Raw genomic sequence first — 25,390 nt, 5'->3', positions numbered from 1 at the left:
ATTCGGTGACATGCAGCTATCAGGATTCTCATGGTCATGGAAATTCTGAAAATGTCAGGTAATTAAAAAAAAAAAATGTCAGGTCTCGAAGTCATGTAAATTAATATTGTGAATATACTAATATGTATATATTATATATAAGTATATATAAATCCTTATCCATCACAAAAACCTTAAAGTCATGAAAATTCTTTGGTCAAAAGCTATGGGAACACCGAGCAATGAGAAATGCATTACAGGCCGGATTGCTCAAAATAAGCAGAGATGTACCCCTGGGGGCGTATTATAGAAAATGTCCTATCTTAAGTCTTAAGTTAAGATCTGATCAGTCAAGTTAGGATTTTTCACAATTTAATTTTACAGCAGCAAATCCTAACTGCAGTTAAGATGAGATAATGCACTTAGGAAATGTTATTCTGTAATAGCTTTTGTCATTAATGAGATCCTAACTGAAATCGCCATGGTTACCAAACAGATAAGATAGGATTCTAAAGTTAGGATCTTTCTGTAATATGCCCCCAGACTCAAATGTGTGCAGTTCCTTATTACACACCTGAATTCAGAAACCTCGAACCCTGCAACACATGAACTCAGGTCTGCACCAAAAGCTATTAAGTGAAAAGGCCCTTAGAGTCCTCCTACACATTTTAAATAAAACTCTAGGCAATCTTTTTTATTCTGCATAATATATATGTATTTAAACCTTGTCATTAATCAAATTATTTTGAAATCTATTAGATTGCTATTTATATTACTATTGCTATTTAAGTATATAAATAGATGTAATATAATGTGGAAGACCTCACTGAGCCACAAGTATTAATCTGGAGTGTGTGTGTGGAGAGGAGCCGGTTTTAAATGTTAGCTCAAGATCCCCACGTAGAAGCCTCAACTTCAGAGACAGTGGAGATAAGAGGCAGCTCTCAGTAGTTTCATCTCACACACCCGTAATAACTTCACCTCTTCACTGTTTCCTCTCATCATCGTCTTTATCAAATGCCTGCCTGACTCTTATCTACTGTCTGGAGCTGAGAGTGGCCCCTGCATGGCGAAATGTCACAGCGGTGTGTGTGTGTGTGTGTGTGTGTGTGTGTGTGTGTGTGTGTGTGTGTGTGTGTATGCGAGAAAGAGAGATGTAGACACAGGTAGTGGAATGTCATCTTTAAGTTTTTCATGGTGTGCTTGGGCTCTATATCTGTTAAAGGAATTGTTCACCCAGAAATGTAATATTCTGTCATTATTTACTCACCCTCCACAGAAATTTTGAAGAATATCAAAGCCAGTCTTTTCCATATAGTGCAAGTGAATGAGGACTGTGTCTGTAAAGCTCCAAATTGTCAAACATCATAAATGTGGTCCATACAATTTGTACACTACATTTCAAGTCTTCTGAAGCCATTCAGAAGTGAGTGAACTCAAAACCAGAGCTGCCTCATTCATAAATGAATTATTCAGACCAGTTTTGTGAACAGAAGCAATTGATTAATTGTCAAAAGAATTCTCAAAAGAACGAGTTGTTCACAAATCACACTACTTCTCTCATAAACTAGTTTGAGAGAGCTAGTGTGGATGTCAAGCTTTTTGGTGAATAACTTCACCAAATCACTGGTTCTTCACACTATCACTGTTGTGTAACTTCAGAAGACTTGAAATATAGCGCACAAGTTGAATTGACCACTTTAATGTTACTTTTAAGGTGTTTGTCATTTTCGAGCTTGACAGCCTTAGTCCTCATTTGGGTTTGGAATGACAATTTTTTTTTTTCACGTGTTTATTGTTCACCCAAAATCAACATGTTTTTTTTAGTGTCTAAGTGCATTGACCATTCAAATCATCACAGGTTTGTTTATGCCTATGGGCTTGTACTTGTTATGTACAAGCTTGTGTGTGTGTGTTTGTGTGTGTGTATGTGTGTGTGTGTGTATGTGTGTGTGTGTGTGTGTGTGTGTGTGTGTGTGTGCGTGTGCGTGCGTGTGTGTGTTGTAATAGACAGAGCTACCCAACTTGTCCTTGTCTTATCTTATCTCCTGCCTTGCTGCGGTTTTATCTGCCACAGCTGTGCGAGTCTCTGGAGGACCTGCAGAATGCCAATGGCCAGCTGAGGACCGAGGGGCAGGGCATATGGAGCATGATGGGGGGGATCCTTGGACAGGTACTGCATTCCTTCATTCACCTCATCCCTCTGTCCCTGTCCATCTTCATTCCTTGTCTCTCCGCCCCATACCATCCTTGATCCAGCTGTACGCCTCATCTATCACAGCTACAGTGAGCTTACAGCCCTCCCAGAAACAACCTCTTGTGACAAACCACTTCCTTCAAGTGTTCTTATCGTATTTGGTTGCCTTAAAGGAGCAATATTTTACACTTTCATAGCATTTAATTTGAAGTACATCTACAGTGTTAAGTGTTTTGCACCAAAAGCATATTCCACCCTCTCTGTGACCGTTTAAACAAGCAGTTTTTTGTACTGCATCTCTAAGATGCCTTTATGAAAATTACCTCTCTCATAATTGCTTACCTTTTACATGTGACTTCTATTGATGTTGTTCATGCTTATAGAAGAAAAAAAAACACTATGCTGGTGAATTCTGAATGTGAACATGACGATTCCTGAATAATTCTGAATACGTTTCAATAAATGGTTAAATGGTGAACTAGGGAATTAGCTTTGCATTGTGAACATAAGCGTATGTCTAAATTGTAGATCGAAAAAGAGTGGAATTTGTATCCATCTCTCATGGATGCGCATAGCAAGAGATGCAAAGAATACAGTCTGCTCACTGAAAGCAATTGCATCTGAGACAATCAGCTATGAGAAATGCAATGTATATATATATATATATATATATATATATATATATATATATATATATATATATATATATATATATATATTTGTTTTGAGTTGCACGTAGTATGCAATAGACTGGCATGTCTTAAAGTCATTAGGTCAAAATGGCAAAAAGAAACAGCTTTCTCTAGAAACTCGTCAGTCAATCATTGTTTGAGGAATGAAGGCTATACAATGCTTGAAATTGCCAAATAAAAATTAAGATTTCATACAAAGGTGTGCACTACAGTCTTCAAAGACAAAGGACAACTGGCTCTAGCAAGGACAGAAAGAGATGCACAAGCCCAGATGTACAACTAAACAAGAGGATAAGTACATCAGAGTCTCTAGTTTGAGAAATAGACAATTATCTTAATCCCATTGAGCTTTTGTGGGATAGACAGTAAGGTGCGTGAGAAGTGCCTTGCAAGACAGCCAAATCTATTGTAAGTACTACAGGAAGCATGGGGAGAAATGCCACCTGGATTATCTGGACAAACTGACAGCTAGAATCTGCAAAGCTGTCATTACTGCTCTTGGGGGATTTTTTGATAAGAACTCTTTGAAGTAGTTTAAGAAGTTCTGATTTTATTTTGTTTTTAATTTTAGTAGTAATTTTTCACGTTATTAATGTCCTGACTATACATCAGTTGATCAGTTGAATGCCACTTTGGTGAATAAAAGTACCAATTACTTTCCATAGCAACAAAATCTGTACATCATTCCAAACTGTGTGTGTGTGTAATATATATATATATATATATATATATATATATATATATATACAGTGAGGAAAATAAGTATTTGAACACCCTGCTATTTTGCAAGTTCTCCCACTTAGAAATCATGGAGGGGTCTGAAATTGTCATCGTAGGTGCATGTCCACTGTGAGAGACATAATCTAAAAAAAAAATCCAGAAATCACAATGTATGATTTTTTAACTATTTATTTGTATGATTCGGCTGCAAATAAGTATTTGAACACCTGAGAAAATCAATGATAATATTTGGTACAGTAGCCTTTGTTTGCAATTACAGAGGTCAAACGTTTCCTGTAGTTTTTCACCAGGTTTGCACACACTGCAGGAGGGATTTTGGCCCACTCCTCCACACAGATCTTCTCTAGATCAGTCAGGTTTCTGGGCTGTCGCTGAGAAACACGGAGTTTGAGCTCCCTCCAAAGATTCTCTATTGGGTTTAGGTCTGGAGACTGGCTAGGCCACGCCAGAACCTTGATATGCTTCTTACAGAGCCACTCCTTGGTTATCCTGGCTGTGTGCTTCGGGTCATTGTCATGTTGGAAGACCCAGCCTCGACCCATCTTCAATGCTCTAACTGAGGGAAGGAGGTTGTTCCCCAAAATCTCGCAATACATGGCCCCGGTCATCCTCTCCTTAATACAGTGCAGTCAGCCCTGTCCCATGTGCAGAAAAACACCCCCAAAGCATGATGCTACCACCCCCATGCTTCACAGTAGGGATGGTGTTCTTGGAATGGTACTCATCATTCTTCTTCCTCCAAACACGGTTAGTGGAATTATGACCAAAAAGTTCTATTTTGGTCTCATCTGACCACATGACTTTCTCCCATGACTCCTCTGGATCATCCAAATGGTCATTGGCAAACTTAAGACGGGATCTTGACATGTGCTGGTTTAAGCAGGGGAACCTCCCGTGCCATGCATGATTTCAAACCATGACGTCTTAGTGTATTACCAACAGTAACCTTGGAAACGGTGGTCCCAGCTCTTTTCAGGTCATTGACCAGCTCCTCCCGTGTAGTTCTGGGATCATTGAGACCCCACGAGGTGAGATCTTGCATGGAGCCCCAGTCCGAGGGAGATTGACAGTCATGTTTAGCTTCTTCCATTTTCTAATGATTGCTCCAACAGTGGACCTTTTTTCACCAAGCTGCTTGGCAATTTCCCCGTAGCACTTTCCAGCCTTGTGGAGGTGTACAATTTTGTCTCTAGTGTCTTTGGACAGCTCTTTGGTCTTGGCCATGTTAGTAGTTGGATTCTTACTGATTGTATGGGGTGGACAGGTGTCTTTATGCAGCTAATCGACCTCAAACAGGTGCATCTAATTTAGGATAATAAATGGAGTGGAGGTGGACATTTTAAAGGCAGACTAACAGGTCTTTGAGGGTCAGAATTCTAGCTGATAGACAGGTGTTCAAATACTTATTTGCAGCTGTATCATACAAATAAATAGTTAAAAAATCATACATTGTGATTTCTGGATTTTTTTTTTTAGATTATGTCTCTCACAGTGGACATGCACCTACGATGACAATTTCAGACCCCTCCATGATTTCCAAGTGGGAGAACTTGCAAAATAGCAGGGTGTTCAAATACTTATTTTCCTCACTGTATACACCGATCAGCCACAACATTAGAACCACCTGCCTAATATTGTAGGTCCCCTGTAGTTGTTATCTGAGTTACCGTTGACCTCTCTCATCAACAAGGCATTTCAGAAATACTTCAAACCAGCCCTTCTAGCATCAACAATCATGCTAAATAATCGCATGGATGATTTTTGATGCCAGATGGGCTGGTTTGAGTATTTCTGTAACTGCTGATCTCCTGGGATTTTCACACACAACAGTCTCTAGAATTTACTCAGAATGGTGCCAAAAACAAAAAACAGCCAGTGAGAGGCAGATATGCGGATGGAAATTCCTTGTTGATGAGAGAGGTCAGCAGAGAAGGTCCACCTTTTTGGAAATGACAAAGTCTATGGCACACTGTGGTGGGAATTTTCATGACTTTCAGAAATAAAAAATAGAAAAATGACATTAATCTCCTAAAATGCATGTTCAGATACTGCTGTACATTGTTTGTAGACAAATGTAAAAACAAAAACAACTTTGTGAGTGTCTGAGAAATGTCCAGAAGTGCATAGTGATGAAAGTGCCTGAAGTTCAAGAAACACTATATAGTTAGAGGATGTCTACATACATCAAACTCCAATGTCTACGAATGCCTACAACATTTTCATAGAACAAGGAAAAATATAATATATTACCTTTGGTTTAATGGAGATTATATAATGTAAATTTAAGCACATATACTACAGTGCACTCGTCTATTGTGCATGACAGCTTATTAACTTGTTAACTTAAGTTATCAAACTGTTAAGAACTTTGAGTCAACGATCTTTGGTGTAATGACAATGTGCAATGTGACTACTTTTAGTTCTCAGATACCATCATGTGGATCTAGCAGTTAGATTAAAATTTTTAGCAGAATCCTTTTGAACTTCATAGTGGAAAGAGTGCAGAAATCTTCTCCCTGGATTATTTGCACCTGAGTAATGAGCTGTGATTGAAAGAAATCTAGATTGTAGGCAGCACCCCACAGGGTAGACAGCGTCGAGGTAATTCTCTTTGCTGTAATGGGCCTCCTGTTTGCGAAATTCTTTCATTTGCGCTAACTGATTGACCTGTCATTGGCCATGCACTCAGCCCTGACTCTGTAGCTAAAAGCCGCCAACCTCTTCCTTGCTCACTATGGCAACCATATCACCAAGGTGCGTCGCCATGGGTGATGGTCACTTAATGAGTGCGAAAATGTGAAGGTCTGAAATGTTCTGTAGATCTCTCTTTTTGTCTAAATAACAGTCTGTACATAGAATGCCATTTAGCAGGATATGCTCCGAAACATAAATGTCATTGGTAACAGCAACCGTGTAAAGATATTGTTAGAATCCTGGTGTTAAATTATTTCAGCACTTAAAAGTTTGTTGAAAACTGTTTTCAACAGTTTTTGGTAGAGCTAAATGTTGCTCAGTTTTGTGCAGATTATGCATGTATTCAACAATGCGAAGATGTGAATTAGTGTACCAGTGAAAAGCCGATCCACCTTCTGACAGGCTGGAAGGCCACACACTCATATATGTTTGTAGTGGGGTCACAGAGAGATGTTGTCACTGAGGAGATATTGCTAGTCATGTGTGATGCACACAGGATGTTGCACAGGAATTTAAAAAGAACCTATCTGAATGAAGATGGGACATCTTTAATGGATAGTTCACCCAAAAATGAAAATTCTGAAGGCAGACGGTAAGCTTCAGTCACACACACACACACACACACACACACACACACACACACACACACACACACACACACACACACACACACACACACACACACAAATATATAGTGAAAGTTAATGGTGCCAGAGGCTAACATCCTAGCTTGTCCTTTTGTGTTTCATGGTGTGACAGGCAAATGGGTTCGGGACAACATGTGGGTGAGTAAATAATGACAGATTTTTCATATTTGGATGAACTAACCCTTTAAATTTTCATGTGAGTTGTTGTTGTTGCTTTTTTGTGATTCTGTCATAAATGAGTGAAAGTGTAGCAGTTTGAACTATCCCTTTTAAGGACTCCACACTTCACATTGTTATTTCACATGTTTTTGCTGCTTCTGATACGGTGACAAAACATTTAGAAAGCTCCCATTTTTATGCAACCATGTGCAGTTGTTTAAAACTTAATTTGCGCTGAATAACCGGTTACCCAGCTTAGAAAGTGTGTACGATGGTTAATTAAAAGGATCTCTGAAAATGTACTCTCGGCAGATAAATGTCACAATAATTGAGCGAGGATGTAGAAGGAGGCAAGTTGAGCAGAGTGGTCTGGAAAAGAGCGAGCCAGTGAATCTGCAATGATGGTCATAAATCACATAATTAGAAAACGTGCGCTGCTTAAGTAGCAACATCAGTCAAGGCGCCCACTCCTTTGTGTCATCTATCTACTACATTTTCATTCCCTATCAGTCATTGGCGTCTGCACATAACCCTCAAATTATTGATGTTCTCAAGAGAGACTCCCGTCTATCGTGCCAACCAGGGTGAGGGAGAACTCTTACCAGAGCACTTTAAAACAGGGTAGAGGGATGGAAAAATAAAATGAAAGCATCTTTGGTAGTGCAAGATTCGTATCACCTTCGCAAACTTTTAAGGTCTATTCGCATCAAATGCAAATTTGTTTTAAGTGTCCATCATTTTAAATGGTGAAGCATATAATTTATGTGCCATCTTCCACACCAAACAGAATTGGAAAAATGATGGCCATTTTCAATCAAATGTCCCACACACTCTCCATGTCTGCCATTGGTCAAACAAATAGATAGTCCCGACCCAAACACAATGCCATTGGTTGAGCCAATTTTGCTTTGTAGAACTGTTTGTGATTCTCAAACAAGCAGAAACATTTTGTGAAGGAGCTACAAATACACTTTTGTGGGAATAAACCTAAGAATGGCATACATGTGGTTGTCTCTTCATATTAAGCTGGAATAAGAAAAGGTATTTTAACAATAATAAAAAAGAAAAGAAATTACTCACTTTAGCTTTAAGAAATAGCTTGTTTTTATAAATATTTGCTCAGGTTGTTTTGAGTCAAAAAGGCCTATTTAATGTGGACACCAATACGTCATTTTGGACTTCCCAGACAAAGCCTGCCATTTGCAAATTTAAGCAATTACATGACCCCCTCCCAGGGTACCATTGGGATCTCCAAAGTCTCTGCAAGACCGCAAAGTCTGTCTGGCACCCTCAGCAGATGGCCAGAGCCTGTTAAGCTGTTTGTGAGACACTTTTTCTCTTGTTTTGTTCCTAGTCAAACACCTTTCTTTTCCCAATAAATAATCCCAATGAAATTGTGTAGATTGGAAAGTCCTCCTGAGTTTACAGGTTCTGGAGTCTGGCATCTCCTCACTCAGCTGTCCTCTGGCCTGCTCTAATCCCTGTGGTATGGTGGAGAGGGACCATCACCGTGGGCACACTGAACTGAGCACGCTCAGATTAGAGTGGCTCAGGAGAGAAGCCGCTCTGTGTTGCTGTGCCACCGGTTTCTACTAGATATTTTTTCTCATTAGCTCAGAAAGAAAAGATACAGCACAGATGTATAGAGAGAAAGTAGAGAAGCTCTAGTTTTGTCTTTTACCGATCCCCATCCAAGGCTCTTCATTAGTTTGTTCGAAAATTCTTTCTTGAACCTTTTTTTTTCTTTTTCTTTTTCTTTTACATTGAATTATAGTTTTGTAGAATATCAAAATTATTGTAACTCACTCTGGTATTGCTTATTTGCATTGCAGAATAAGTACATGGTCACCCCTATCAGGTGTTCTGAAGATTTAGCTCACTCTTTCATGTTCCTTTACACAACAAATTAAGTTATAAATTCACTGAAATTGAATATACATTTTTCTGTTCTGCAGTAATGTCATGTGACCTTAGGCAAAAATATCTCATCTCTGTGTTTAAAATAATGTCTCCTAGTGTAGAAGATTCCTCTTATATCATTGGAGAAAAACAGACATTGGATTTGTTATAAAAGTCTCAAAGCTTCTGTGTTGAATTGAAATGTAATAAATTGAAAAATAATTAATCCTGATAGGGGGAAAATTCTTTGCCACAGTTGCAACATGTAAATACACAGAAAAATAAATAAATTATAAAAGAGTAATACATCCCCCACAGCTGTGTGTTATTTCTGTAATAACAGTGATGCCAAACAGAATTGTAAAAAATAATAATTGGCAGTTTTCAAACCAAAAAGTTTCACAAACATTTCACTCACTAACTGTTTGCTATTTTTTAGGCAAACAGGTAGTCCGACCCCAATCTCTAATTGCCATTCGACAGAACACCCTAGCAGCCACATCTAGCAACATGCTAGAAACCACTCAACATCCCTAAACAGCCTTTCCTCTTAGCGACTGATTTTGCTCAGGAAAGCAAACATTTTTCGAAGATCTACTGTAATATTATACTTATTTTTTAACATTTAAAGGAATAGTTGACCTAAAAATGACAATTCTCTCATGATTTACTTACTTTTAAGCCATCCTAGATGTGTATTACTTACCTTCTTCAGCAGAACCGACGTGAATATTTTACAAGCAAATTTCAGCTCTTTTTGTCCATGCAATACAAGTAAACAGGTGCCATTAGGCTGTTGGCTATTTGATGGTCCAAAAGGCATATTTAGGCAGCATAAATGTAATCCACATGACTCCAGTTGAAGCAAATCGATGGGTTGGTGTAAGAAACAAATCGATAATTAAAATGTTTTTAACTTAAAATCATTGCAGTTGAAATGACCTAACTCTCACATGACGTTCGTTCCTCTGTTATATGCAAAATGTCTGCTTCTGACTTTTCGCGTGAACGTGCCATTGCACTTATGTCATGTGATGCATTGACTGCTGGCAGGCTGCGATTATTTTCAAGTTAATAAAGTTGTAATTATCTATATATTTTTTACACAAACCTATCAATTTGCTTCTGAAGACATTAATTGGTCGCCTGGAGTCGTTCGGATTGTATGGGCAAAAAGAACTGAAATGTGCTTATAAAAACCTTCACTTCGGTTCTGTTGAAGATGTAAAATCATACACATCTAGGATTGCTTAATGGTAAGTAAATCATGAGAGGATTTTCATTTTTGAGTGAACTAACCCTTTAAGTATTTTTGATCCTTTTGAAATGTTGTTGAAATTTAGTGCTGTCTTCTTTATTTGTAGAAATTGAACTCTCCTGCAGTTCTGAAGGCTCCCAAAGAGAGAAAGCCAAGCAAGAAGGAGGGAGGATCACCAGCAAAGTCGTCCAACCTCCCAGCTGTGCTCTACAGGTCAGTTTATTGCCCTAGTCTGAGCAATATACTGTAGCAACCACCAGTCACTACACCTGAGCTGTGTTCTTCTAATATAGTTTTTAAACATTTAAATTTTCCCATGGAAGGTGGCATCATTGACCTATAATACTGAAAATATTTTGCATTGAAAAATGTCTTGTCTTGTAATGTCTTACAAAGCTTTGTTTAAGGTTGAGTACTGTAAATAAAATAAAAAATGGTTTTGTGTTCTATGCAGCTGTGGGATCTGTAAGAAAAACCAAGACCAGCATCTTTTACTGCTGTGTGATACCTGTAAACTGCACTACCACCTGGGCTGCCTAGATCCACCTCTCACACGCATGCCAAAGAAGACCAAAAACAGCTACTGGTGAGAGCATTTATAGTTTATGCATTTGGCAGATGCTTTTATCCTAAGTGACTTACAATGCATTGAAGGTATACATTTTATCAGTTCATGTGTTCCCTGGGATTTGAACCCCATGATTTTGGCATTGCTTGTGCCATTCTCTACCAGTTGAGCTATAGGAACAATCCAGGTCTGGAGAGCAAAACTGAAAAAGGGATGCTGAAATTAAAATTGAAAAATGCAGTCAAAGTTTCAAAGGCTAAGAGTATTGTTCAATTTGTAGGGCTTCAAAAAGTCCCTGTGTTTACTTTCATAAGGGTATCCTAACTGTCACTTTGAAAATGTATGTAGAGCTCTGCAGTTTGTGTGCGTGAGCGTTTCTGTGTTTTGTTTATTTGTCAAGCTGAGCCCAATGCTTTCGCTGCTGATTCGAGTAATTCATTTAATTCATGAATAAGAAAGCGTGATGTTGTTCCACACTGCTGGATGGAAATTAGAATGCATTTGAAAGATAAAATTGCGTGGGGGGCCAAGTCATACCTAATTACTGGCAACTGCTTGCCCCTGAGACAGTAATACTGTATAATCAAAAAGCTTTTGCTCTCACTAAAGAATCCAGCTATTCCTTTAGTTTTAATTTTATATATAATTTGTGTGGCTTATTTAACAATCCTTTTGTTTGAATGAATGAGACACATCAACTTCGAAAGAAAAACATTGACATGGACCTTGAAAGCCACTTTCTCACCTCAAAAACTGTTTTTAGATAGACAAATCAATAAGGTCAAATGAAAGCATTTATCTCTCTCTGTCTTTTTTGTCCTATTCCAGGCAATGCTCTGAGTGCGACCAGGCCAGCAGTGACGAGGCGGACATCGCAATGGAGACCCTACCGGATGGAACTAAAAGGTCCAGGAGGCAGATCAAGGGACCAATCAAATTCATCCCTCAAGAAATGAGCCCTGAGCCCAAAAAGCTCCAAGTTAGAGGGACTGTGAGTATATGATCATAATATCGCATCACATCATCATTGATGATTAAATTACATACTTTGAAGGGGTCATATCACACATTTTTAAATAGCCTTTCCCCAGAGGTCCACTTATAATACTGTGTTTTGGTGTCATGACCTTTTTCCATCTTCTCTCTTGACTTTTTGTCAGCTTTTTGTTGCGCTCAAACCCAAGCTGCAGGTATGCCGTTGGGTCCAATGTAGTTGCCACTGTCCCTGCTTTCAATAACAGACTATTTACAAAACTGGCTTTACATTGTAGGCTCACAAATCAAGCTGTGCTGAAATGTGAACTCAAACTCATTTCAAAAGATAAAGAAAATGTTTTAGGACTTCTCATAAATAATTGTAACCACAATTATTATACATTACAGTACTTATCTATTTATAGTTATACCTTGGAGTGTAATGCATTATAACACAAGCAACATCCAATTTTATCTGCAGAGGTTATAATATTTTATATATATATATTTGTACTATATATATATGTATGCTTTAAGTAAAGTGAAAAATGTAATGTCATCTTATAAACATCCATAAGTTTTCATTACATCCTTAAGTAGTTATAAGACATTACAAGTCATGCTGGAAGTTATATACATTTGTGGCCAAAAATATTGCCACCCTTGGTAAAAATTTTTTTTATTGTTTATCCTTTTGATCTTTCATTCAGAATATTCACCAAAATCTGTCCTCTAATGGAAATCAAACATATGTAAACACAACACAAGGTTTATACAAAATATTGTGTGTGTGGCACAATTATTAGCACCCTTTTATTCAATACTTTGTGCAACCTCCCTTTGCCAATATAACAGCTTATAACAATATAACAGAGTCTTTTCCTATAATGCCTAAGGAGGTTAGAGAACACATTGCAAGGGATCTAAGACATTCCTCCATACAGAATCTCTCCAGATCCTTCAAATTTTGAGGTCCACGCTGGTGAACTGTCCTCCTCAGTTCATCCCACAGGTTTTCTGTGCGGTTCAGGTCATTGCATACCCCCCCCCCCAAAATAAATATTTGTTAGGATAACACCATAAAGACATAATTTTCACAGCCATCTTTGATCATATTTACCAAGTTTGCCAATATTTTTGTTACATATGCTCAAAATACAAAATAACACTCATTCAATATAAATTTTGAGATATAAAAAAAACTCTTGTAAAGCTAAAATATATCAACTCTCTATAGAAAAACATATGTATTTCGATCACACATGTAGCCAATCTTATTGGGTGTAAACACTGACAATATATATATATTTTTTTTAAATTCTGATTAATTATATGCTGGTCTCTGTTCAATAAACTTTAATGTTTGTGCATCTTATTTGGAGATTATTTTATAAATAACGTCCATTGTATAAGTCTGGCTTGTAATGTATTTTGTGTTACAAGTTTATGTGATTGCTTTTTTTACTTTTGTAACTTTACTTAAATCAGGCAAAGACCACTTATAATATGATCATGTCATAAAGCCTTTTGACTGTTTACACTATACAGCACTTATACGATTAACTTTATTACCTTAAAATTGGATGTTGCTTGTGTTATAATGCCTTATACTCTAAAGTATAACTATGAATAAGGGAAGTCTTATAGTGTATTATAACTGTAGTTTTAATTATTTATGAGAAGTTATTACCTTTTTATTAGGTGTTTTAAGAGACATTATGTATGCAGCATAATGCCTTTACAATGCATTATAAAAATGGGCTTCATAGAAAGTGTTAGCCAAGCACTTTGCCCACTCACGCAATACCAGAAAAACTGATACGAGCCTGGAATTGGGCTTCTAATTTGGATGAAGGGTCTCTAGTTTAAATCAGGTCAGTTTGTGCCTCGGCCCAGCTCTCTGATCTGTAGTTAAGCTCCCGCTATTGCCTTAGGTGAAACAGTCATTCAAATTGATTCTTGAAATTGATTCTTTTCTCCTCACTTAAAATAGATAATTGACCTGTTCTCTCGAGCTTTCACAAAGGTTCTCATTGCAAGACACAAGGTCAAGGCAGCTAGATTAGTTGATTCCTTTAAAACTGACAACATAAACATGCTATCATCTTCAATTGTTTTATAAAATCACTTTGAAAGATACAGTTATACTAAAGCCATCTTAAAACACCATTTTAAGAGCAGAACACCTTCCTATATTGACCTCATTGTTTCAGTTTTATTTAAACATTATTTATTTCTCTTTATTTGAATGATCACCCTTAAGCATATTTTTCCTCTGGCAATACAAGCACCGCATTGAGTTGTGAAGGTAGGTATGTGTGTGTGTGTGTGTGTGTGTGTGTGTGTGTGTGTGTGTGTGTGTGTGTGAATGTGTGTTTTTTCTCAGACTTGAGATAGGGCTTGTCTTTCAAGCTCTCCATGGCTTCCACTTATCACTGTCCAGCATTCTCTGATCCTGCGATAGCTCTCCGGCAGCCCGGCTCCCTTAAGGAGGACAAAAGATATCCATCGGAGAAATGACAAGCTCTCTAGCCCCACCATTTTGTCTTTTTCAACCTTTTGTTTTAAAGCTTTGTCAATAAACCTCACACTGCTCTTTTTTTTAAACGAATTAGAAGGTAAAACCCCATTTAAACCATTCTGCAGCACTGCAGCCACTCACATTGGCTGATTGCTGTCAAAATAATTTTAAAGGGTAAAAAAAGCAAAGGAATGACAGACTTCATTTTTGTTTGCTGTTTGAGTGTGTGCTTGCATTTGAGCAGCAGGGTTAATTTGTTTTCCCTTTAGTCTCTGAGACGCATGCCCAGAAGTGAGGCGAAGCCTTTAGCTGAGAGCAGCTGGATTAAAAAGCTTTTATTTTTCGCTCTCTTCTGTAGATACAGCTAAACACAGCCAGAGGAAGATGCTTCATTGCAGAATTTATCTTCACTTGCACTTTCGAGTGTGGCAGAGGCTGAAAGAAGCCCTACTTTGCATCTTTAATGCCCTTAAACAGCCGGTGTGGTCATAGCAAGCCCTTGTAAAACTGTGTTCTGATTTATCACGGCTAGCTTATTGACCTCCCGCCGTACCTCTGTTCAGAAGTAAGTGGTGTTCAGCCTCAGCACTGCCCGTGATGCGCTGCACTGTTACACTACTTCTGAATACTGGCCCTTCTGCATAACTTAAATGGCTCTCATAACTGACACACACTGAAATTTTGTCACAACCTTTTATTGGACTTGAAAAGCTTTATGCAAAATTTGAGAGACTGAGCACATTTTGCTATTCACTAGGGCTGGGATAAACGATTATTTTTTAAACGATTAATCTAGCGATTAATTTTTTCGATGCATCAATTAATCTAACGATTAATTTTTTCAGTCCGATTAGATTTCGATTCGATTAATCGACTTGTGACAACACCGGTAATACCGGTTTCATCGGGGGTGGGGGTGTATAAAATGTAAAAAAAAAAACATTTGCCGGGAGTTTGATTGACTGGCGATCTGATCAATCAATCATAATACGCCATTTTTGTCCGACAAAGTAGTCAGGAGAGAGAAGATTAACGTCGGTGGATTTGAATTTGAATAATGGATTGTAGGCTACTGTACTGACGTCTTTCCGCGGTTAAAACAACAGTCCTTCTGATGTAGGCTACATTCATGTTTAGCCTATTTGATTCTATAAATTAACCAAGGAAAAGATGATCGGTTCACGAGCAGCTTTTACTGAGGCAATCTGTCACGACACATTAAAGAGCCACAAAATAGTACGCCTATTTATGGTTTAATTTTCTTTGAATGACCAAATTTGAAAGTTGAGACTTTATTAAATGTTACCTGCTTGGTCCTGTCTGTCAGCGCATTGTCAGTGTCCTCTATGTATTTTTCACGACATTCATAGCTATAAGCGAAAACTTTAGGTGTCGACAACGTATTATAGCCTACTCCAACATCGAGTGCAAAGTGGGGAGTTGAAAAAAAAACTTACGGTGCTCTGTCATCTGCAGCTGCAACCGGGTGGCGCCTCTTCAGATGCTGGTGCATTGCCGTGGTGCTAGAATGGAAGGCCATCTCCATTTTGCAAAGACGACATATCACGGAATTGTTTCCTTTTAAATTAAAGAATTTCCATACTTTAGAGGAACGAGTGCATGCCGCCTTGCACTTCTGATAGTCTGAGGAGCCACTCGTGTTGCTACTACTCGCCGGCGCCGCCATCTTTGTTTTGGGTCCGACGAATCGACGCGCATATTTTGCGTCGACGTATTTTTTGCGTCGACGTCATTGCGTTGTCCCAGCCCAACTATTCACTAATACTGTATTTTTAAAAACCCTTAACCCCAAGGGTGTATATTTGGCTGGAATATTGGGAGGGTTGCAATGTGAAGCATATACATGTTTCCATTGATCATGGTGTAAATAATGGGGGGGTTGTACTGGCTTGTTTTGATTATTGGATCCCCCTGGGATCTACGCCCCTGCTTAACCCTAAATACGAATCTTCAGCATGTATAGTTGTTTTCCATTCAGAATAGGCTTTCTACCGCTGCAATCACCGTGTGGATGGATCATTAGCAGCTCTGAACTGCTAAGGGGCACTGTAATCAAAGAATTTCAACAGGCCAGAGGGGAATGCCTCAGAGCTCTTTCTCCCAATATAAATGTTTTTTTTTTAGCAAACGTTGGAGACGTATGATAAGACTTAACTGCATTATAGCGTTCACAAGTACATCTCGTGGAGAGTTATTTGTTTACATTTATGCATTCACATGACATTATAGATAATTTTCATTTGTGAGTATTTTTATACATATGCACAGACGTTATGAGCGAGCATCATTAAGCCGCATATTCAAACAATTGTGACTTTCAAAAACCGTTAAGACTCTAAACCTGTGCTTTATTTTAATGTGCCTATAGGCGAGACAACAAAGTGCGTTGAGAGTTCCAATGGCGTGGAGTGTAATGTCTGTGTGCCTCTGTCCAGGTTCGGTTCTGCATGTGGCGTATTGTTTTTTGCATTCTGTTTCTTGACTCAGATGAAATATTTGCATTATTACTATTTATAAATAAATAAATAAAAATTATATAAAGGTAGATTTACTATAGTAATATTGTAGTAAACATTATTTTTTTGGCAGAAAACATAGACGGTGTTACTACAATAATATGGTGTTAATATAGTAACCATGTTTAATTTTGTGGTTACAATTATTTTACTACAAAATACCATGGTGATACAATGGTTATTTTATCTGTTGAGGACATCAGGACAGATCCATGTTTCAATCAGTTTAGTGAATTATTTAGGACTTTAGAACCCTTTTAACACTTTTTAGAGAGACATTTGGAAATAAAGTGGAGCAAGCAGAACAAACCTTTCTCAGACGTCGTGTTTGTTATTTACACGTGTCGCTATACAATTTGACAAAAAGCCATAATATTCCACACTATTGTGAACTACTGTACACTCCCAATATTGTAGGCTACTGTATAAAGTAATTAAGTTGAATAATAAACTTTATCATGTAATCATGAATGCTGCTGCCCTATGCGCTGTATCGCCAAGGATTTTACCTTTAAAACACAATTGTGGTGACAAATATAAGTCAAATACCATGTAAAAGATATACACAGTATAATATGAACAAATGACCAATAATAATCTTACAGGATGCAGTGCAGTAGCAGCAGCACAAAATTCCTTTTTGTGAATCTACTGGATGTAGTTTACTTTGTTCATGTATCCAAACAGACAATAAGATGAGTAAAGCTGATCTTGAACTCATGATTTTCAGGAAAAGACAGTATCTTTTGACACAAGTGCACAGCCCCTGAGCTATCAGACAACATATGAGTTTAAAAGAAGTTCATTTTTTAACTACTCCACACCAACTGCTGTATTTAAAGAATATTATTTAAAAACAACAAAATAAGCACACACACACACACACACACACACACACACACACACACACACACACACACACATATGTATATGTATGAGCGGGTCTAACACTGCTGAATATCCAGGCCAGTTATAACATGGGTTAACACCATTAATTAAAGTAATTGATGTTTTTTCATTAGGGCTAACAAATGAAATTCTGAATGTTTCTGAATGCACAGTGTATTTTTGTTTTGATTTTCAGGAAGATTATTAAATAGCTAATATCTATGAAGCAACCGTTTTAATTTATTGAAATAGGCTGACAAGCTTTTTTTTTCTGTATATCAATTCATGAACTTACTAAGCTATAACTTTTATGCTGCCATTCAATTTGCAGATCACCTTCTACACATCAAAATGTAAAAAATACAATACAAATAGTAATATTAATAATTTAATCATAATAACTCTCACTTTCTTCACACTACTAAACAATGGTGACAAAAGTGTCCCTTTGCGCCTCCTGGCACTAATTTTGTGAATGTGTCTCACATGTGAGAATTTAATGTTTTCACACAGCGGTATTCCCCGTGGTAGTATGGCTCAGTCTGTAACTCAGACATGAATGATAGCTAAAATTTGGAGGTTTGCTATTACTTTTCCACTAACAACACGCACACAACAGCCCTTCTGTGACAGTGATAAAATGATGGGGAAAGGATCTCTTAATGCTGTTTGTTGTACAAAACAAGCCTAGGTGAAACCTTTGTCAGAAATCAAGTATATTGCAGCCTAAGTAAGGCACATTTTAATTACCACAAAAGCACATCAAGTCTTAACTATCAACAAAATGCAGAATGACATGTTTTTGTCTGCATCTCTTTGCATTTGAGTTCAAAATGGTGCTTGACGCTAGCGCTGATGACCTAACGTGAATCATGAACACGACTTCACAGCTACTGTAACAAAGCGGATAGCCACAGTCTTCCAGCAATATTAAGGATAATAATATTGTATAGGATGAGATTTTAAGAGATTTAATTGCCATTGCAATGAACATGCAACCTATGGGGGGACTAGTTCTTTCAACTAGTCAAACGCCCACTTAGACTTTGGTAAAAGTTTAATGTTACTTGAAATGGTGCTATTTTAGAGCATTTTTATATTTATACTGTGGATTTCTTTGGAAAATGTTAATAAAGCATTATATTGTTACATATAGTTTTTTTCTTCTGTCCTAAGAAGGAACTAAATGCATTTAGACAGGAAAAGAGTCAACTATTTAATCTATTAAAAAAAAATTATATATATATATATATATATATATATATATATATATATATGTATGTATGTATGTATGTATGTATGTATGTATGTATGTATGTATATATATTTAGAGTCAAATTTCAGCACTTTCAAAATCTGTGATTAATCGCCATTATCTATGAAAAATGATGTACTAGATTGAATGTATCATTTTCACTTGCAGGACATAATAAGGACGAAAAATCCCATACACTTTAAAGGGAGGATCCATATATGACACAGATGTTACATGGGAGTGGACCGTTTTGTATTTAAGTAACCCATTTAAGTGAAAAATATATATTGTTTTGTTTTTCATTATTACCTCTATCTCTGCCATTTAGGCCAAATAGTACTGTTGTATCAAACTTTTTTTTTCCTGATCAAATGGTATTCCTCATTAAGCAGTGACAAGAAGACAGCTTTCTGAGTATTATTTTGCTTCTTTTTTTCCAGAATTGTAAGCCATTAGCTTTCTTTGAATTACAGTATTACTGTACACTAGTGTTGTCAAAAATACCGGTACCCCGGTACCAAGTCGGTACTCAAACAAAAAATGATTTACGATACCAGAATTTCTGAAGGTACCGGGGTACCGGTTTGTGGGTACCATGCAGAGGCGGGAACTTTCGAACGCTCACAAGAAGCAAAAGATGACGACAAGCAAAGCTGCTGCGGAGCCTCAACTGAATCATGTCGAAATGAAAAGTGGAAAAAGCCAGGTAATTTGAGGCTGATGAAAAGGGAGAGATCACAGATCAGAAAAAACCTATTTGTAAAAGCTGCTTTCGCAATTTTCTGACGATAGGAGGGAACACATCAAACTTAATAAAGACAGACACCCGGATTTATTCAAGCAAACACAGCAGGTGAGTTTAAAAGCTTTATCATTGTCATTTGCATTAGGGCTGAAACGTTTAGTCGACATTATCGACATCGTCGAAAATACAAAATTGTTGAGAAAAATGTTCGTTGTCGAATAGCCGTTTGATCTCATTTAACGTAACATGAAATCACATTAAACTGTAACGATATCGCGTGAGAGCAGCAGTTCACACCTAATGGAGGAAGAATTACACAGATCAGTCCAGATGCACTCGAAACTTTCAGTTTCGAGTGCATCTGGAAAAAAAGTACATTCAAAAGTTGTGGAATAAGTGGTGTCGGAGCTCTTTAAAGGAAACATCCCGGCGTAACATCTTAAATGTAGTAAAATTGCTTTATTAAAGTTCAAATAATACAGAAGCAGGTCATGTTAATAACTATAAACTCAGAAACTGGCATTACTCTGTGTGGTCGGTGCCTCTTCTATGAGTTGCGCGAATGTCCTGATCTCAGAGGGAGAGATTGAAACTGTACCCGGCTGAGAGAGACTCTGCCTCTGTCGCTCCTCAGTCGAGCGCGCACGCTAAATGCAGCTAGATTAGAATGCGGTTGCTCGAGACTTAATCATAATATCTATATACATATGTCACTATGCATTTCTTATCATGAAGAAAATTGGCAATATGCAGCTTTATTAATAAGAGAGCACTTTGCACATTAGTTTGTAAATTGTTTTTTATTAATTCTATTGTATGCTTGTTTATTTAGGCTTTTTTTTAGTACTTGGTAAAAACTTAAATTAAAAGTTGCAAAAGTTGAAGCAAATCTTATATAAGTGTTCAAAAATACTTCAAGCATACATTGTTCAGTTTTGTTATAATTAAAATATAATATATTTAAATTAAAGTGTTGCTCAATGGCATATTTCTGTTTTTAGTTCTGCTGCTAACGTTTTGTAGACTTTGTTAATAAAGGAGTGTTGTTTAATAACCTGTTTTTGCTTTGGTACCGAAATTGGTATCGAGTACCGTGAAATTTCACTGGTATTGGTACCGACTACTGAAATGTTGGTACCGTGACAACACTACTGTACACTATTAAGGTACATCTATAATGCACCAGTAGTTTTTCCAATCATGTGAATTAATTGTATCTTTTTTTAAAGATGCAGCAATGTGAGGTTCTTAATTAAAACTTTTGATTTAGCCGAGTCATCTTGACTGTCCTCTTCTGAGTGCAGATATTTGTTTGTGTCAGTCTTTCACCCTGTTTACAGTACTTTACCATTACATTTAGAATGAATCTGAGGTTATCAGCACAGGCTCTCCTCTGATCTAGCCTTTTATAGATTACCTTAATCGTGTCTGCCGTAATGAAGGAATAATGAAATAAACGAGTGCCTTTGTTTGGTGCCACCATCAAGGCAGAAGTGGCAGAGGCATTTAAGTGCCAATTGTCAGTGTGGAAGCAGTTAGCTTTTATAATAAGTGTTCCATCTGCTGTGTGGTGGCAAGCCAAAGGCGACAGATGGAATTGTTTTCACAATCTGTTTAAATATGTTGTCGTTTTTTCTTCCCCTTTTTAAAAAGCCCCAGCTTGGCACAGTCATATGCCCATTTTTATTAAGGTGGAGAAGTTTGATTTGATTTGCACATTTATTTTTATTTATTTTTTTATCACTGATGGAGATGAAGAATTGACCTCCCGATGGTAGATGAGAAAAATTAAAATAAAAATGCGTCTCTTTGTGAAAAAGCAGAGAGCACAATGGAGGATGATTTTGGATTCTCAATCTCGTTTCATGGCACACTCAAAAATCCAATTTAACAGTCAGGGGTGACCCAATTGCGGAATGGCCTTATATCCGGATAGAGTGGAGCTGTGGTTGGGGCTGTGGTTTGGGCTCTAAACAAAGGGATTGAATCCCTCTATGTTACACAAGGGGGAGACGGACTGAATGAGAGATTTGGATTAGAGGGAAGCACCACTGTTTGACATCTGTAGCAGCTACAGTGAGCTGCAAGTCACCAGCTGCTATATATGAGCTGTTTACTCATGGAGAGCGTAAACTTTGTTCTGTTCAGCTTAGTGCCACAGGGCTTGAACAGCATCACATTACCATACAATCTACCTAACTGAGCGGCTTTTCAAATCAAATTTTACATGTTTTTATTAAAACCATGAAGTGCATGGTGATTTTATTTTTTTATTATGTTTATGACTTCAGTTATTTCAACCTAAGTGAGCTAGTGTTTAGACCAGGGCAGGGCTCCAGACTAAAAAAATGACTTAGGAGACATTGGCTCCTAAACTGAAACATTAAGGAGCCAAATGGCTGTTTTTAGTCACCAAATCACAGAATTGCTCGATTTAGATTGCTGTTCAGAACCAATATAGAAAGCCGAAGAAAAGGATGACGGCTGATAACCCATTAATCGGAGGCTTAATAAACAGTATAGTTGAGAAGATAAGTTTGCATTCCCTTTTGTCTCAAATGTTAACAACCCTTTCTTAATTTATTTAAAGAAAATAAATAAAATATTTTATTTAGTACTGCAGATTCTACATTACTGATATTTTCAGTGTAGTATGCACGTGTTGTATTCTTAAGCATCAATGAATGTTTGCACCTTGTGTAATAGTTGTGTACAATACCCTCACTTATCTATAAGTATATATATATATATATATATATATATATATATATATATATATATATATATATAATTTAAATTGTTTTAAAATATTGCCTTAATCTTTCTTTACGGTTATCAGAGACTACAAGAGTGCAAATTGAGAGTAATTTCAGATGCAGTAAATTGTGCTACTCCAATCCCAATCATTCATTGGGACTTATAATTATAAATAAATCTGAAATACACTTGTGACTCTTATTTTGAAATGTTTGCGCTCCCAGTTGTGAGCTCACTGATGGCTGATTCATTGAGAAAGTGAATCTGATTCAAACTAATCTGAGTTCCTGATCTCAAAACCTAAGTTCTTTTTGGGTGATTCATGAAAAAGCCCGTTCAAAAGAGTCATTTGTTCACGACTCTCTCACACTGGGTTTATTGTTGCGTGCAGTGCAGCAGTGAGCTCGTCATCACAACAGAAAGGCACAAGACACACTGGCTTGCTCTAAAAATGTATTCAATAACTCACAAGATGATATCTGATGAAACCGCATATGAATGCACACAACCCGACTGTCGCCAGTGGCGACTAGATTTTAAATTGTTGTAAAAATCAATTGTATTCGGTCGCATTTGAGACCATTTTAGTCGCAGTCTGGAGCTCTGCAGGGGTGTCCAAACTTTTTCTAAAGGGGGCCAGATCCGCTTGGCCCCTTAATTGATTAAAATGATTGCGGTTCCTTTTATTTGTTTGAAGTGCATCTGTAAGACTGCAAGCTGAGCACTCTCTCTTATGTTCTCGCTCTCAAGTGTTGCTGGGATGCCAGTGAATACTTTTTCTTGTTTCAAGGAAACATCAAAATGAACCAATTCACAACAATTAAATAAACTTCCCAACATAGGAAGTTTTGAGAGACTGTGCTTGCCATCTCTGTGCGCACTCAATACATTTGTTGCGGCTGCTCGCACTGCACAACAACAGTTTTACAATGTGTGATATCGGGAAATTTTAACAAGAATGAATACATGGGCAAAGTAACTGACCTGATACCAGTACTGTTACAAACGTATCATTCTTTTTGTGTGACTCTTCATACCTGGAAATTTAGAGTTTTCCATACTCCTGTTGAAGTGTGTCAGTGGATGAAGATGATGGCGACTGCAAAGAGTATACACTAGTGGAGACAATACGCTGTGAAATGTAGCTGTAGGCCTACATGATAGCGTCATCTAGTGTTCAGAATATGAATTTCCCACATATCATTTCCCAATAGCAGGCCAAATTTCATTCTATTTAAAAAATCTCAACTACATCGGAGCAGTTGGCGGGGCCATAAATGGCCCGCAGACCGTAGTTTGGACACCCCTGGTTAAACACTATGTTAAACGCAACCAAACTAGATCTGCAATGTAGTTGTAGTTGTCAAATTGCAATAATTTGTATTTGACATATGGCCTGTTTCTATTATTGACGTGCTTCTTTGGTAATTTTGCCGTCTTTATTTTTCCTGTCCATCTGATTTTTCTTTTTTTGGGGGGTGTTCGGTCTAGTTTTTATTTTATTTTTTTTAAACTAATTGGCAGCTAATTTAAATTATCTTGTGTTTCCAACCATAGATATTTGCAGTTGTAACATTATGTGTAATGTTTCAATTGTTTTGCTATTTTAAAACAACCCCAACAATTCTTAATATTACTTAACTTTTTATTAAGATGAGTCATATCGCTTGATGTTATTTATTTTTATTTTTCACCTTGCACTTTAGGGCTTCCATAATTGTTCATTAGCTTTTTTTATATTTTATATTATGTACTTATTTCTTGGTGGAATATTGTTTAATGAGAATTGTATAGGATAATTTATTGATTTTATTTTTTAAATGTTAAGAGTTTAAGCCTTAATAATTGAATGATATGACTCATCAAAAATACATGAATCTCAAAGCCACGAGCTTTAATAAGAATCTAATTTGTTGTCTTTAAAAAGTGAAGTATTCATTATTATGATACCACCAAATGTCATTTTTCCTAATCCAGAGAACCAGAGGACAAAAAAGGAAGAGAACGTCCATCTGCGAGGAGGAAAAGATTGAGGTGAGCTTTGACTTCTGCCTCCTTTTACCCCACACTCCTTTAAGACTGTCTATCTCATTCATCTACCTCTAATATTTAGATAGCGTGATGAAGGAAGACAGCTTGTGTATGTTTACACAGCAATCTCAGCCCTCTCCACTCACCAGCTTCATTCAAACACATGGAACTCACCACTAATAGCTTGTGTTTCCATAGGAACCGTCGCAGAGGGAGCGCAGACAGAGGCAGACTACTCCACAGAAAAGGCCCAAAGCTGATGACTCGCGGACAGAATGCACCACCTGCAAGGGCCCGGGTGACAATGAAAACCTAGTGAGGTGGGTAAGCCTGTGCGCTGCGTGTCTCTGAGCATCTGTGCGTATGAGGGTGTGTTTGATCTGGGAGGGGGGTTGTATTCTCCTCATGATTAAAGTTCAGGCTTCATTTTAAGGACTCTACCATGCATGTGTATGTCAGTACCAGCTCTACATGGCCCTCTCTATTTGGCTGCCACATGTATTTGCTCACTTGGTTTGGCAGTAATGAGCTCTCTGATTTACTGTCATCACTTGGCCCCAAGTTTGATGCTTTGGTTCCCTCAAACAGGATTATTTTAATGTAAGCACCAGATCCAAATCAATTATCCTGTATTTTTTTCTTTCTTTAATACCTCATCATGCTTTTTAATGTCATAGCCTTGTTATGTTTAACTAAAATATATGCAAATATTGGCTAAAAGTCTTATAATTGACACTCACATAATAAAAATGGCAAACAGTTGCCACTTCATGAAAAGCTGTTTTGGAAATTTAAAGTTAAATATAAGGTTGAGTGAAAGTTACATGTATTTCAGACAAGCCTTAAA

General features: G+C 37.3%; 1 protein-coding gene across 1 annotated transcript in view; it reads left to right on the top strand.

The window, feature by feature from the left end:
* The window catches only part of LOC127619438 (PHD finger protein 14-like), a 144,607-nt gene that overhangs the window by 53,135 nt on the left and 66,082 nt on the right, over positions 1 to 25,390 (top strand). The window contains exons 11-16 of the mRNA XM_052092295.1: positions 2,057 to 2,152; positions 10,373 to 10,479; positions 10,721 to 10,852; positions 11,663 to 11,825; positions 24,490 to 24,546; positions 24,742 to 24,863. Of these exons, the coding sequence (XP_051948255.1) occupies positions 2,057 to 2,152; positions 10,373 to 10,479; positions 10,721 to 10,852; positions 11,663 to 11,825; positions 24,490 to 24,546; positions 24,742 to 24,863 (677 nt within the window). The remainder of the gene's footprint in view (positions 1 to 2,056; positions 2,153 to 10,372; positions 10,480 to 10,720; positions 10,853 to 11,662; positions 11,826 to 24,489; positions 24,547 to 24,741; positions 24,864 to 25,390) is intronic.

This window comes from Xyrauchen texanus, chromosome 26, assembly GCF_025860055.1.
Source record: "Xyrauchen texanus isolate HMW12.3.18 chromosome 26, RBS_HiC_50CHRs, whole genome shotgun sequence".
Classification (NCBI taxonomy): domain Eukaryota; kingdom Metazoa; phylum Chordata; class Actinopteri; order Cypriniformes; family Catostomidae; genus Xyrauchen; species Xyrauchen texanus.
The sequence above is the reverse complement of the archived record's forward strand: the minus strand, read 5'-3'. Positions and strand labels throughout refer to the sequence as shown.